The 14,606-nt window shown below is 35.6% G+C and overlaps 1 protein-coding gene across 8 annotated transcripts in view; it reads right to left on the bottom strand.

The window, feature by feature from the left end:
* Window positions 1-14,606, bottom strand: part of Kiaa1109 (KIAA1109 ortholog) — a 240,137-nt gene that overhangs the window by 171,893 nt on the left and 53,638 nt on the right. For all 8 annotated transcript variants that reach the window (XM_045130867.1, XM_045130873.1, XM_045130872.1 and 5 more), the window contains exons 14-19: window positions 9,543-9,634; window positions 8,136-8,253; window positions 2,519-2,674; window positions 2,165-2,262; window positions 365-543; window positions 125-231 (exon numbers count right to left, since the gene is read on the bottom strand). In XM_045130867.1, the coding sequence (XP_044986802.1) occupies window positions 125-231; window positions 365-543; window positions 2,165-2,262; window positions 2,519-2,674; window positions 8,136-8,253; window positions 9,543-9,634 (750 nt within the window). The remainder of the gene's footprint in view (window positions 1-124; window positions 232-364; window positions 544-2,164; window positions 2,263-2,518; window positions 2,675-8,135; window positions 8,254-9,542; window positions 9,635-14,606) is intronic.

The following is a 14,606-nucleotide window of genomic DNA, read 5'->3' as shown; positions in this document are numbered from 1 at the left end:
GTTTGAAGAAAGGAGAAAATAACCTCTTAGATGTTCTTCAAGGAAATTCTAAAACAAGTTGCTTTCAAATATAAAATAATCTTGATATATCTCTAAGACTTGTTATTTAAAAAAATCCACTTACATGATTGTTTTAGCTGCTCATCTGCTTTTTGTGGGTATATTGGATGCCATGTGTAATCAATTGTAAGCATGACACTTGGAACAGTCCAACATTCAACCCAACCAGCCCTATTAAGGAATAAAACAGTTTCTGATCAAACACTTATTTCTTTAATCCTATAGAAACTTCATTAGTACTTGGAAGAAGAAATGTCTATATATTTAGGACAAAATACTTACATCACTAATGTGAAGTACTTACTTTTCCTGGGTAATGTTGCGCCATTTTGGTTTAACTGTTTTCTGACCACTCTGACACTCAGCAGGAATACCAGTATCATGAACCATCTTGTTTGGGTGGCAATTCTTTACCAACATAAATAATGAATATTTACTAGGGTGGCAATCCGGTAAAAACAAATGAAGATCAACATCTTCTCCCTAAAAAATAATTCATAATGTCCCAAAGTAATAAAATTAATAAATAAATGTTAGACCATTTTATACAGCCAATTCTATCTATAATAACCTTGAAAATAAGTTCAAAATTAGAGAAACTCTCAATGGTTTATTTTACATTGAAAAGTCAAACAAATACCTGAAATTGTATTTACAATACCTAAAACTAGTTTCTGATTGCATAAAATATTACAGAACACAATGGCACATTTTTTTCAAATTACAATAAAAAGACTATCTTCCATGGTGATCCATAGATATTTTTAATCAAAATCTACTTAAGGAGAAAAAGCAAAACTTCTCTAATATAAGCTCAGGAGGAGTATGTCCTACATATATATTTTTTAATTTTTAGAGCAGTATTATTGCTCCATTTTAAGAATTCTAAATTGACGTGAGAGGACCTTTACCAAGTTTCACTTTCTTCCTTATGGGTCCTTTACTCAGTTGATCCCCACTTTCTTAAAAGACAGCATGACAGAGTAGTTACCGTGACTAGGCTGGAGAGATGACCTACGGGTTAAGGCACTTGCCTGCAAAACCAAAGGACCTAGGTTCAATTTCCCAGGACCCACATAAGCCAGATGCACAAGGTGACACATGTGTCTGGAGTTCATATGCAGTGGCTGGAGGCCCTGGCACACCCATTCTTTCTGTGTCTATCTGCCCCCCTTTCTCTCATAAATAAATAAATAAATAAATAAATAAATAAATAAATAAATAAATAAATAAAATATTTTTTAAAAAGAATGTTGTGATTGATGCTATGTTGTCAGTGTTCAAAACCCAATGTGCAACATACTAGCTGATAGTTGTCATAAACACTGTTGTTACTCGTTGCTTACCCCCTTCCATTTCTCCTTTTTTCTTCCTCCCTCTTTTCTCTGAGTTTCTCTGTAGACCAGTTTGGCTTCAATTCATGATCCTCCTGTCTCCATGTACTGACTATGGGGTTAGAGGCACCTCACCCAACTACAGCTGTTTTCTAATGTGCAAATACAGACAATAACCACTGCGAGATAGGTTTTTTTTAAAGAATTAAATAAGCTATTATACATAAAGCACTCATGATAGTGCCTGGTATATTGAAAATGCTTAATAGGTATCAGACACTCTCGTTATTAGTGCCTTTACCACAATAATCCACATTAATACTACAATTAATTGCTAATGGTTATCCATATCCTGTTATTAGGTATTCTCTAACATTCTGAGCTTAGAAGAATTGGATAAATAGAAGAAAGGTACCTACAGTTTGTCCCTGAATTCATGGTTCAATTATGACTCAAATACATGGAAGCATAAATTTTGCTCATTCTTCATTACAGCTAGAATGGAAGAGGTTCTTAAAGAACATACAGATTATCAACAGAGACCAGAAATTAGTTCTAAGAACATCAACTTGAGATATTTTTATTTGTCAGTTTCTTAGGAGCTTTTAACAACAAAAAGGAGAGTAGGAACTCTCTATGACACTGAGTCTTAGTGGACATTGGACAACAGCTAAACTCTAAGAGTGGCAACGAGATAGACAGAAAGAAAGCAAAGAGATGCTCTGGGGGTAAAAAACTTTCTAATAAACAATAGGTCCAATTATACATACTCTTAAGGAAAACTTGGTACTGCATGTAGCTGGAACAAAGTCCGTAAAAGGTAAAGAAAAATCAATGTTCAATGTTTCTCCACAGGCTGCCAGATACACTACAAAAAGAAAAGAAAAAGCAAATTTACCTTAATATCAACAAATGTTAAATGTAAAAGTTGCCATAAATGTATAACAATTTGGACAGTCTGATGCCAATTCTGAAATAGTCCTCTGAGAGCCTCACAAAATAGTAAGGGAAAAAAAATCAAAATCTAGTATCTATGAAAACTTCAAAATCAACACTAATTTTCTTTATTGACATATGTCTTAATAAGCAAAATAAGTAAGTGAACACATTTTTAAATTTCTTACCATTTTCCTGTTGTTTAGTGGAACAGTCAATCCAGTTGTGTTGATTAGCAGCCCAGATCATTTCAAACTGATGAAACATGATCTTAAAGTTCCAAGTGTATGGAACAAAAGAAAAGATGTCTGGGGCACTATCACTAGACCAATCTTGAATTAAATCTGAATATGGGGCATAGAATTGAAAGTGAAGTTAGTTGACATGAAGAAACACAGAAATTCTAGTCAAAAATGAATTATTCCTTTGTAACTAAAAAGAGAATTTTTATACCAAATATCTTAAATGTGATTGGGATAGTACTAAGTATAATGTGGCAGTAAACAAATGTTTATTTATTAATAGTCCAAAGTAAGAAAAGTTTATATATCATGCATATTATTTTGAGGACATTTTCGAAAACGAGGGGAAATCAGCTTTTGAATAAGAAAACAGAAAAAAAAAAATCACCTTTTGGACTAATAATCCAATTAATGTGGATTCATTTCGTTCCACTTGTTTTTCTAGATGGATTTACATAGAATCCCATGTACGTGTTTTATGTGTTGATTTTGAGGAAAAGATACTTTCCCTAGTTAATTTATACACATTAACATAGATTTTGCATTAGTGGTTCACTGAAAAAAAAAACTATCTTAAAATTCATTTAGCTGTTTTCTGTATTTGGATATTTAAACTCTCCAAATATTTCTTACATATATTTTAATGCCTATTTCTGCAATATATTTTACATACTCATAACCATTTCTTCATTACAGATCCTAGAAGTAGAACAGATCAGTCAACTTGGGCAAATTTCAAGACAATTGTAAACTATAGAATTTCTACTTTCGAAAACAACTGAATCCACTTATACTACTACCAAGAATGTATTTACACTTATTTTGTGTGGGCTGCATGTATATACAGTGCATGCATGTATATGTTCAACTGCATGCACCCCGTGTGTGCATGTGGAGGCCAGTGAAGAGCACTGGGTGGCCTCCTTTATCACTCTTGCAGATTTTTTTCACATGGAGTCTCACTGAACCTGGTAGGTGTGTTTTGGTCAGACCAGCTGATCAGAGAACCCTAGCAATTCTCCTGTATCCACCCTCCACAGGACTGGGGTTAGGGTCATTATATGGCCATGCCTACCTTAAAAATGCCAGCTGGGATTAAACCAAGGCCTGCTTGGGCCTTTATGATTACATCTCTCAGTCCCAAAATTATTTCTTTGAACTGTCTCATGCATTGTGTTTATTTCTACCTTTTTTTTTTTTTTTTTTTTTTTTTTTGGTTTTTCGAGGTAGGGTCTCACTCTAGCCCAAGCTGACCTGGAATTAACTCTGTAGTCTCAGGGTGGCCTCGAACTCACGGTGATCCTCCTACCTCTGCCTCCCAAGTGCTGGGATTAAAGGCGTGCGCCACCACGCCCGGCTTATTTCTACCTATTTTTTTAAATACATAAGGGTACACAGAATCTTGCTATTTCATGCATGAAAAATAATAACTCAACTTGAATTTTTAAATAGCAAGTGTAATTTAATGGGAATTTTTTTCCCATGAAACAAGTATCTACTTAGTACCTACTGTGGTACAAGCCTCTGTTCTAGTCACTGGGACTGATATAATGAATAAAACACAAACTTGACCTAAAATTTATAACCAACCATCTTTTAATTGGGACCTTTTAAAATTTGTATTCATGCTAAATTTGTTTATGTTGGTACCTTAATTTATTTTTAAATTAAGGAAGTAAAAGCTTTCTCTATAAATATATTTGCTCCAGTCTACTGGAGTTTCTATAACTTTTTCTTCTGGCATCAGTATCATCCATATGTCTTTTATATACTCGCCAGTATCTTTCCACAGTAGTTCTATTCCTAGAAGTGCCACACTCATTTTGGTTCAGCACAGTGAATCAGAAGTGTATGTGTCAAAGAAACTATTAGACACAGTGTAGTCATACCAGACTTTATCACCACATACTGCTGAGTTCAATGTTTGGCTTTTATCAGACATTTAATTTTGAAAAAAAAAAAACAAAAACCTTAAGCGCTTTCAGTTTTTCCTTTTACAAAATGAGGACAACTTCTCAATTTATTAGGAGAAATAAGATGACTACTTAAGAAAGAAAGAGGCAGAGAGAAAATGGGTGCACCAGGGTGTCTAGCCCCTACAAATGAGCTCCAGATTCATGTATCACTATGTGCACCTGGCTTATGTGGGTACTAGGGAATTGAACTTGGATCCTTAGACTTTGCAGGAAAGCGCCTTAACCAGTAAGCCATCCCTCCAGCCCATAAAGTTTTAATAAAGTAAATGACACCAAGTAAGCACTTTATAGATAAGGGCATTTGTTAGCAAAGATATTATAAGGAAAATTATAGGTAAGAGGTATTAAATATTTAATATAGTTTTCTCTGAATTTTAAAGGGGATCTGTAAACTAAAAATGTCAACTATACCCATTAATAAAATCAGAAATAAATCTTACATAATATCATAAGAACAATTTAAAATCTACCTGCCATGGAAACTCCTGAATTAATATAATGACAATATTAAATGTAATTAATTTAATTAAGCACATATAACAATAAAAGCAGATGGGTATTAACTTATTCTATTAACACAGAAGGGAAATTTGTATCTAATGTACATTAAATACACTTATTTCATGTAAAAGTCACAGTGGTTTAGGATTCCTTATTGTCATAAGTATCAACAGTTATAGTGATGGCTGGGAAGATGGCTTAGTGTCTAAGATGCTTGCCAGCAAAGCCAAAGGACCCAGGTTCAATTCCCCAATACCCATGTAAAGTCAGATGCACAGGGCAGCGTGTGCACAAGATGGGGCATGTGTCCAGTTCATATGCAGTGGCTAGGGATCCTGGCATGTCCATTCTCTGTCTCTCCCTATCTGCTTTTCTCTCTTTCTCTCAAAGAAATATATAAACAAACAAAATATTTTTAAGTTATGGTGAAAAATATTTTGCTAATATTCACAGTAATCATTTTAATATGCATTTCTCTTTTTTAATTTTTTATTTATTTATTTGAGAGCAACAGACACAGAGAGAAAGACAGAGGGAGGGAGAGAGAATGAGCGCGCCAGGGCTTCCAGCCTCTGCAAATGAACTCCAGACGCATGCGCCCCCTTGTGCATCTGGCTAATGTGGGACCTGGGGAACCGAGCCTCGAACCGGGGTCCTTAGGCTTCACAGGCAAGCGCTTAACCGCTAAGCCATCTCTCCAGCCCTTAATATGCATTTCTCTTGAAATCAAAAGCTACTCTCATTGCAGATGGTTTTATCCAATAGCCTGATTTTGAAAAGGAACACTTTCTTCATGACCATCTTACTCATTTGGACAAGATCTTAAAAAGCTATAAAGGCAAAAAGCTCATTTCAAATTTGAAATATATACCAATGACTTACTTTATAATTAGCATTATGTAAAAACCTTACAAAATGTTGATCAATACTAGAGCTTTGAAAGTCAATACATCATTCTACCCTTTTCACAATAAAGCCAAGTCAATTTGTTTATTTCCACAAAAGAATTTTAGCCTGTAGCTTTCACTCCTAAGGCTCTGTATGTTTCTAATTAAACTATGTTCTGCATCAAAATCTCTTAAATATTTTATCTTAGTAAGTGGTATAAGTGGCTGTAGAGAAATACCAGGCATATTGGTATGAGATGCCAAATTGATAACTACCTTTCTGTAAAATATGTCAACAGAAAAAAAAAATTCTAACACTATGAGGAAGGATATCCACTCTAAGAGATGAGAATTTAAATGTTGATCATGCTTATTGTTATAACATGCTTAATATTTTTAAAAACTATTTCTCCAAATGTATTTTAGAAAAAAATAATGAATTTCAATAGGCAACGCATAAAAATTGAAGTGACAGAAAAGTAGGTTATGAAAAATCTGTTGTAATTGAAGATGTACATTTGGCTATTTAAAAGTAAGTAATACAATACTATGTTTATATCAAATAAATTTAAATCAAACAAAAAAATTTAAACCAGGCATGGTGGTGCATGCCTTTAATCCCAGTACTAGGGAGGCAAAGGTAGGAGGATCACCAGCCTGAGACTACATGGTGAATTCCAGGTCAGCCTGGGCTAGAATGAGACCCTACCTTGGGGGGGGGGGGAGTTTTACATCAAGTTCATTCCACTCCAGCTATTTTTAGCACCTCTTATCTGCAGATGGGAAATGTCTGAAGGAGAAATGATGTGAAATATTAAATATCTGAAAACAGAAGCCTGATTCAAAACACTTACAAAGTTAAAAGCTACAGAATTTTACATGAGTAGGAAAAGGCTACGGTGAGAGAAGCTAACACAAGCAGGGTCTTGGGCTGGACTACTTGAACTGGAATCCTAGCTCAGCTAACATTGGCTGCATGGCCATCTATGTAACTCACTTGCCCATTTGTGAAGCAGGGATTATACCAAAACTGTCTCAGACTTAGTGAGAAGATTCAACCATAATAGTTACAAATTTCTTTAGACAGAGCCAGACACATAGTATATATTATAAGTTTTAGCTATTTTTTCTATAAACTTCAAGTGTTTATTCAACATTTTATTTTACTTTCAAGAATTAAAATTTCTACTACTGAGCCACTGATACACATCTTGGAAAAATAGTATATGCTCCAAGAAAGTAGTACTCTATTTATATCCCAAGATAATAAGCTCCTTGTTTAAAAAAAAATTTTAAACAGAAACCTAAAAAACTTATGATTGGATTGAACATATTGTAGTAAAAAGGTCAAAACTCTAGCATTAACAAAATCAGGGTGAAAACTTTTATTCCTGCTTCACAAATAAGTGGAAACCAATGAAGTAATTTAGCCAGCACCATAGTGGTAGTAGGTAAATGTCTGGAAAGGATCATCTATGAACACAACCATCTACGTGTCTTTTAATCAGTATGCATCCAAATATCTAATGGAACTTGGAAAAATCTAGACGCTTGTAAATGACTATTGCATGTGAAATGAGGGCACCAAGAAATATGATTCTAGCTAGTGATAATACTAACAGAAAAGAATAAAAGACTATAAATATAAAAATAACATATTTGACCATTTGAGCATTCTGTTGTAGATGACAATAATCAAGACAAAACAACAAAGTTACACTAGTGTCATACTCAGGAAGACAGAAAGTGATTCATGAATGCCATCTTTTAATTCCATCTAGCCTCAAACAAAGTACCAGCTGAAACTGAGTTCCTTCATTTCCTTCTAAGTTTAAAATTGGGTTAATTTTGTTTGTTTTTTGTTTTTCGAGGTAGGGTCTCACTCTAGCCCAGGTCGACCTGGAATTCACTATGTAGTCTCACGGTGGCCTCACACTCACGGCGATCCTCCCACCTCTGCCTCCCGAGTGCTAAGATTAAAGATGTACACCACCGTGCCCAGCTTCGGTTAATATTTTTATTGTTGTCCAAGTTTAGTTAAAAAAGAATGTAAAAGTTTGTACTGAAAGAATCCTTTTAATAATCTTAACCTAAAACAAACTGAGAAAACTTGAATCCTGTATTAATTTAAGAGTAAAGCTTGCTGAATCTAAACAAGCTCACTACAATAAAATGCAGTTTATATTTCCCAGAAAGTACCTGTAAAGAAGTTCTTCTGTGCAAAGATGAAATGATAGGTAGCTTTATAAACTTCTAATTCACACTGCCATGTCTGTGGCATATTCCATATTCGAGGGTAGCTGGCATTGATGTGGAACTATAAAACAAATGTTACAGCTTAAAATGTAATGCTGTGAATAGCATTGGAAATGAATCACACACACTGGTGAGTAATTAAAACTCATTTTCCTACTGAGCTGAACAGAAGGTCCCTTTGAAACTCTAACAATGTGCAGTTGGAGGTCAGTATCTAGTAAACACCCAGGTCTTTGAAATATTAAGCTGTGACATGGCTAAAAACCTTTAAGAACAAGGAAACAAGTTATTGCTTTGGCACTGAAGTCCAGCTAATGCAGCAGGGTAATAACTGATATCTGCAATTCCTCCTCAGGCTTCATCTGTTAGTAGAATATGGAAGCCATGCACACTGCCAAAATACTGACCTTGGAGTTTCTCTAAATGAAAACGCCACATGCTTAGAAACAGTAATGCATATAGGTCCATTTATTGCCAAGAGCTCAAGAAATCTAAGGAATACTGGATTTTAATAAATACTGAATTTATTAGTTTAATATATATTTACGATATGATGTATTCTTGGTAATTGTGAAATTTTTGTCTTAATTGAAACATAGCTCATGGGTAAGATGGCCTTAGACCACAATGATGAGTGAAGCACAAGGTCACACATGCCCACTAGATGGCCCAAGCATCTGGCGTTCAAATGCAATAGCTGAGGCTCAGGCATGCCAATTCTCTCTCTCTCTGACTCTCTCAATCTCTCTGACAGTCCCTAAAATAAAAAAAGAAAGAAAGAAAGAAACTTACGGCATCATCTATATAAATAAATCTTCCGTGAAAATCAATCATTCTACAAAGTGGTTTTGATGATTACTGTCCGTCATATGAAAAAAATAAAGTGCTGATGAATTCCTAATCTGCAATTTTTTTTTTTTTTTTTTTTTTTTTGGTTTTTCGAGGTAGGGTCTCACTCTAGCCTAGGCTGACCTGGAATTCACTATGGAGTCTCAGGGTGGCCTCGAACCCACAGCAATCCTCCTACCTCTGCCTCCCAAGTGCTGGGATTAAAGGCATGTGCCACCATGCCCGGCCTAATCTACAATTTTAATCATGGGCATTCCCATTGTTCCTGTGTCTAACATAAAGCAATCACTACCCCCATATTCAAAGCAGAGTGATGGACATGCCCAAGGCAATCAATAGCAGAGAAGTCTGTTGCCTCTCTCCCCAAAGATGGAGGCAAGATTATCTACTGGTTCTTGAGTAAAAAACAAAAAAAAAAGTCCTTCAACTTTCTGGTTATTTAAATTAGATAGTAGAAATTAAAACCAAGCCTATGTATATCATTGTATCTGCAAGACTTACTGCTAACATTTCTGCTTCTAAAAGGGTCCGGTATTGCATGCTGGTAGTGGCATCAACATGTAACAGCTGTCCTTTAATTGCAGGGGTGTAACCTAATTAAGAAAAAAAACATAAAATTTAAGAATCAGAATTAAAACTATACATTCAAAAATTCTAGAGTGGGCTGGAGAAATGGTTAGCAGTTAAAGTGATTGCCTGAAAAGCCTAAGGACCCAGGTTCAATTCCCTAGTACACACATAAGGCAGATACACAAGGTGGCACATACATCTAGAGTTTGTTTGCAGTGGCTAGAGGTCCTGACGTGCCAATTCTCTCCCTCCCCCCTCTTAAATAATATTTAAAACATTTAAATCTGGAGTATCACCAAGTCCTACTATTCAAAAATGAAAACCCTAACCAATGGTGATTAGTCACTATTTTAACATGTATCAGCAATGAGGACTTGCTAATATAACAGGGCATCCTTCTCATTTTGGATAGTTCTGGGTGGAAATTTTCACCACATAACAGCTATTCTGATTTTCTTTTAAGTGCAAGCTTATATAGCTGCCTCTCAGTGTCTATATGGGATGGTTCCAGGACCTCACAATGAGACCAAAATCTGCATGTGCTCAAAACCTTGTAAAATAACACAGCATTTGCATTTTACCTACAGACACTGTCCCACATATTCCAAATTATCTCTAAACTACTTATGATACCTAATGAGATGTAAATGCTATATAAACATTCACTATACTATACAAGAAGAAAGCATATGTTTTCAGTACAAACATAACTTTTCTAGACTATTTTTATCACATGGTTGGTTTATCAAGACCATAAATGCAGAACCGTTGGATATGGAGGACTGACTGGGCATGTTTATTCTAAACATTTTTGGATTATTTAATACAAGCTCCGTGCTTTTCTTTTACCCACTGCCTTGAAGATACATTCTCATCATTTTCTTCTACTCTGTATAAACTGACAGTTAATAAATAACATCTATTCATCACATAATGAACATTTCCCAATAACACAGCCCATTTTCAACACAAGCAGGAAAGAGAGTACCACATTTCCTTTCTGTACAGGGTCCTTTCTAAGAACACTAGTCATTACTCTACAGCTACTTCCACATGCATATTGTCTTTTATTCCCTCTCTAAACACCTAAATCAGAAAAGTATTTTAGGTTCTGAGTTTAGAGACATGTATTATTCTTTTCTGAGACTAAGTCCGTTTTTATCTCCAGGCAGTCTCTTAAAAGCCACCTCACCTTTATGCTTAAAACCTAACCAGGCAAAACACAAATATATACTCAATATTGACCTCTCAGTCCTCAGGTGCCCTGCTTATCTCAATGTGCCAATATCTGTGCAATAATTACATGCGACAAAAATGCACACACATTTGCTATGTGTGTTACCAAACAAAATGGCAGCACTTCTTTAATTAAGATATCAACTTTATACAACCACCCATGGTTTTAATTCTTCATGGCACACTGCAACTTATTAAGGCTTTCTAAAAGATGCTTTATGCCAACTTACTCCTCCAAATCAGGTAATTTACCGAGTCTCAATCCCTCCTACATAACCTCACATGATTATTTTGAAATCAGCTAATGTAATGTTTAGTTCCTCACAAAAAGGGACCCAAAATTATAGGGAAAGATATATTATTGCATTATCAGCTACTATTTAAATTGATTATCTAAGTACATGAGCCCAAATGCTACCACTTTATGGAAATCTACGAAATCTTGCCAACTTCTCTGAACCCTCTGGTGCAACAACAGAAAACAACAGGGCCACACAGGAGAACTAGAAAATACATGAAATTAATTATAAATTTCCACAGTTAACACTTCCACTTAATGGTTTCAAAATATTGGAATATTACTATTCTCTACTCTCAAGAAAGTGACCAATGTTTCATTTTAATTATTCTTGGTTAAAAATACACTGGGAGCTGGGAGATGGTTGAGCATTTAAAGTACATGCTTATAAAGGTTGATGCCCTGGATTCAATTCCCCAGTACCCACATAAAGCCAGATGCACAAAGTGGTACATACACCTAGAATTTGTTTACACACAAGAGGCTCTGGTGAACACATCCTTTTTCTGTTTCCCTCCCTCTTTTTTTTCTCTCATAAAAGTAAATACAAATATTTTTAAAATATACTAAGAAGATGGGAGTAATAAAACAAAATAGAGGGCTACAGAATAATATGATACATTTCACAAAAATAATTTATTCACATTACTGATTAAGTGTCTAAATTTCATACTTATTAATAGTATGTATGACATACACATATACACACACACACAAATACTAGATTATCTGTGCTCAAATAAAACTATAGGTGTGAGGCAATAGCTACACCATTCTAGGTGCCCAGCTTACCCCAGACATAACACTACAACCTAAATACATAAGCCAATTAATTAATTACTGTCCAAACACTTAGTGCCAAGTTCAATACAGGAGCACTTAGCTGCTGTAAAAAACACAGCATCTGATCTCACAGTGTGAAATCCTCACAGGAAAAAATGACTTGTGCAAATTATGTTCAGAACATACAGGATATAATAATAGCACAGAAAAGCTATTAAGAGACATAACTTGACTATAAAGGTATTCTCACTCAGTGATCAAATAATTATAATAAATATATATAATATATAAAAATAATAAATATAATAAATAATAACAACAACAACAACAAACAGACACATCAAAATATTTCTACATCAGGTGGTAGGTAGGAAAGCAAGTTAGTATAACTGTTACGGAAAAACAGCATATAAAGTCATCAAAAACTGTAACTAGCCAGGTGTGGTGGCACACGCCTTTAATCCCAGCACTTGGGAGGCAGAGGTAGGAGGATCACCGTGAGTTCGAGGCCACCCTGAGACTCCATAGTGAATTCCAGGTCAGCCTGGGCTAGAGTGAGACCCCACCTCGAAAAAACAAAAAAAAACAACAAAAAAAAAAACTGTAACTACAGCTATCAGATTATCTAGCAACCTCATGGGTAGATATCCAAGGATAATGAAGTAAGTATGTTGAAGAGACCTATATTCCCATGTACTTTTCACAATGACCCATAATTGAAAACAACCTAAGTATCCATCAACTGGTGAACCCATAGTACATAAACAAAATGGAATTCTCTTTGGCCATAAGACGAGATGAAATCTTGTTATCTGTAACAACTGGGATGGAACTGAAGGTCATTATGTTAAGTGAAAAAAGCCAGACACAGAAATAGAAGTATGACACAATCACACTAAGTGGAATCTAAATAATTTGATCTCACAGAAGATGAAAGTAGAATGATAGATCCAAAGCTGGGGAGAATAAGGAGGGAAAGAAAGGTGGACAATCAGCAGCCAATGACTAAGATCAGAGAAAAAGTTCTAGCAAACATCTGCAAAGTGGAATGACTAGAGACAATGATAATGTGCTATGGACACAACACTATAGACCAATTAGACCTAATGGACATCTACAGAAAATTCTACCCCAAATCCATGGATTACACATTCTTCTCAGCAGCCCATGGAACCCTCTCTAAAATAGATCAGATACTGAGTCACAAAGGCTGCCTCCATATATTTAGGAAGACTGACATGATTTCCTGCTTGTTATCAGATCACAACACTGTACTGCTAGAAATTAACAAGAATCCAGATATCTCATCAGCTCCTGGAAACTAAACTACAGACTTTTAAACAATAAATGGGTAGTGGACAAAATAAAAAATGAAATTGCAAAATTTCTAGATATGAATGACAATGAGAACACATCCTACTAAAACTTATGGAACACAATGAAGGTGGTCCTATTGGGAAAATTCATCACACTAAATGACTTCAGAACAAAGATAGAGTTCCCAAAACAATAAGCTAACCATCCACCTAAAGGCACTGGAAAAGCAAGAAGAATCCAACCCAAAAAGCTCAGGATGGAAAGAACTAATTAATATCAGAGCAGAAACTAATGAACTGGAAACTAAGAAAACAATTAAGAAACTTGATGACTGGGCATAGTGCACATGCCTTTAATCCCAACATTTGGGAGGCAGAGGTAGGAGGATCGCCGTGAGTTCAAGGCCACCCTGAGACCACATAGTTAATTCCAGGTCAGCCGGAGCCAGAGTGAGACCCTACCTCAAAAGAAAAAAAAAAAAAAGAAAGAAAGAAAGAAACTTGATGAAACAAAGAGCTGGTTCTTTTAAAAAGTAAACAAAGCTGGGTGTGGTGGCACATGCCTTTAATCCCAATACTCAGGAGGATCACTGTGAGTTCAAGTCCACCCTGAGACTACAAAGTGAATTCCAGGTCAGAGCTGGAATCAACCCAGATATCCATCATTACATGAATAGATAACCGAGATGTCATATATCTACATGATGGAATTCTATACAGCAGTACGGAAAAATGACACAATGAAATTTGAAGAAAAATGGTCAGTTCAGGAACAGATCATCACATAGTCTCACTCATTTAGTGCAGCTAACCCAAATCTACCCAAGATGCTAACATACCTAATAAGCATCTCGAGGACCAGACAATAGGGTGGGTGGGGCAGGAGGGGAGGCTAAAGGAGGGGATAGAGACACAAAACTGGACCCAAATGGCAATGGTACCATGAAAGTCTACATCCTAAAAGACAGACTAAATGGTTGAACCTTCATCAGGTCCGGAGAGGGAACACCTAAATCACAAGGCCCTGGAAAGACTATGATGAAGACTAACCTTAATCTTCTATTTCTCTTTCTCTCTTTCTTTCTCTTCCTCTCCTTCTTCTCTCTATCTCTTTTATATTACCTATCTTTTTCTTCCTTCTTTTCTTTGGCACTGACCTGTAATTCCCAGTACCAGCATATGGCTAACATCCACAATGAGCTGTTGATCAGAGAGTCCGGTAAGGTTTCCCCAAGGAAGACACATTTCTATCAGAGTACTTCATGACCCACCAAAGGTTAGTGGTAAGACCCTACTGCTGAAAACACCATATGCTGTTGGTACAGAACATGAAGAGACCTGGCTGGAATCTGGAAGAGAGTT

Source organism: Jaculus jaculus, chromosome 12 (genome assembly GCF_020740685.1).
Source record: "Jaculus jaculus isolate mJacJac1 chromosome 12, mJacJac1.mat.Y.cur, whole genome shotgun sequence".
In the NCBI taxonomy this organism is placed as follows: domain Eukaryota; kingdom Metazoa; phylum Chordata; class Mammalia; order Rodentia; family Dipodidae; genus Jaculus; species Jaculus jaculus.
The sequence above is the reverse complement of the archived record's forward strand: the minus strand, read 5'-3'. Positions and strand labels throughout refer to the sequence as shown.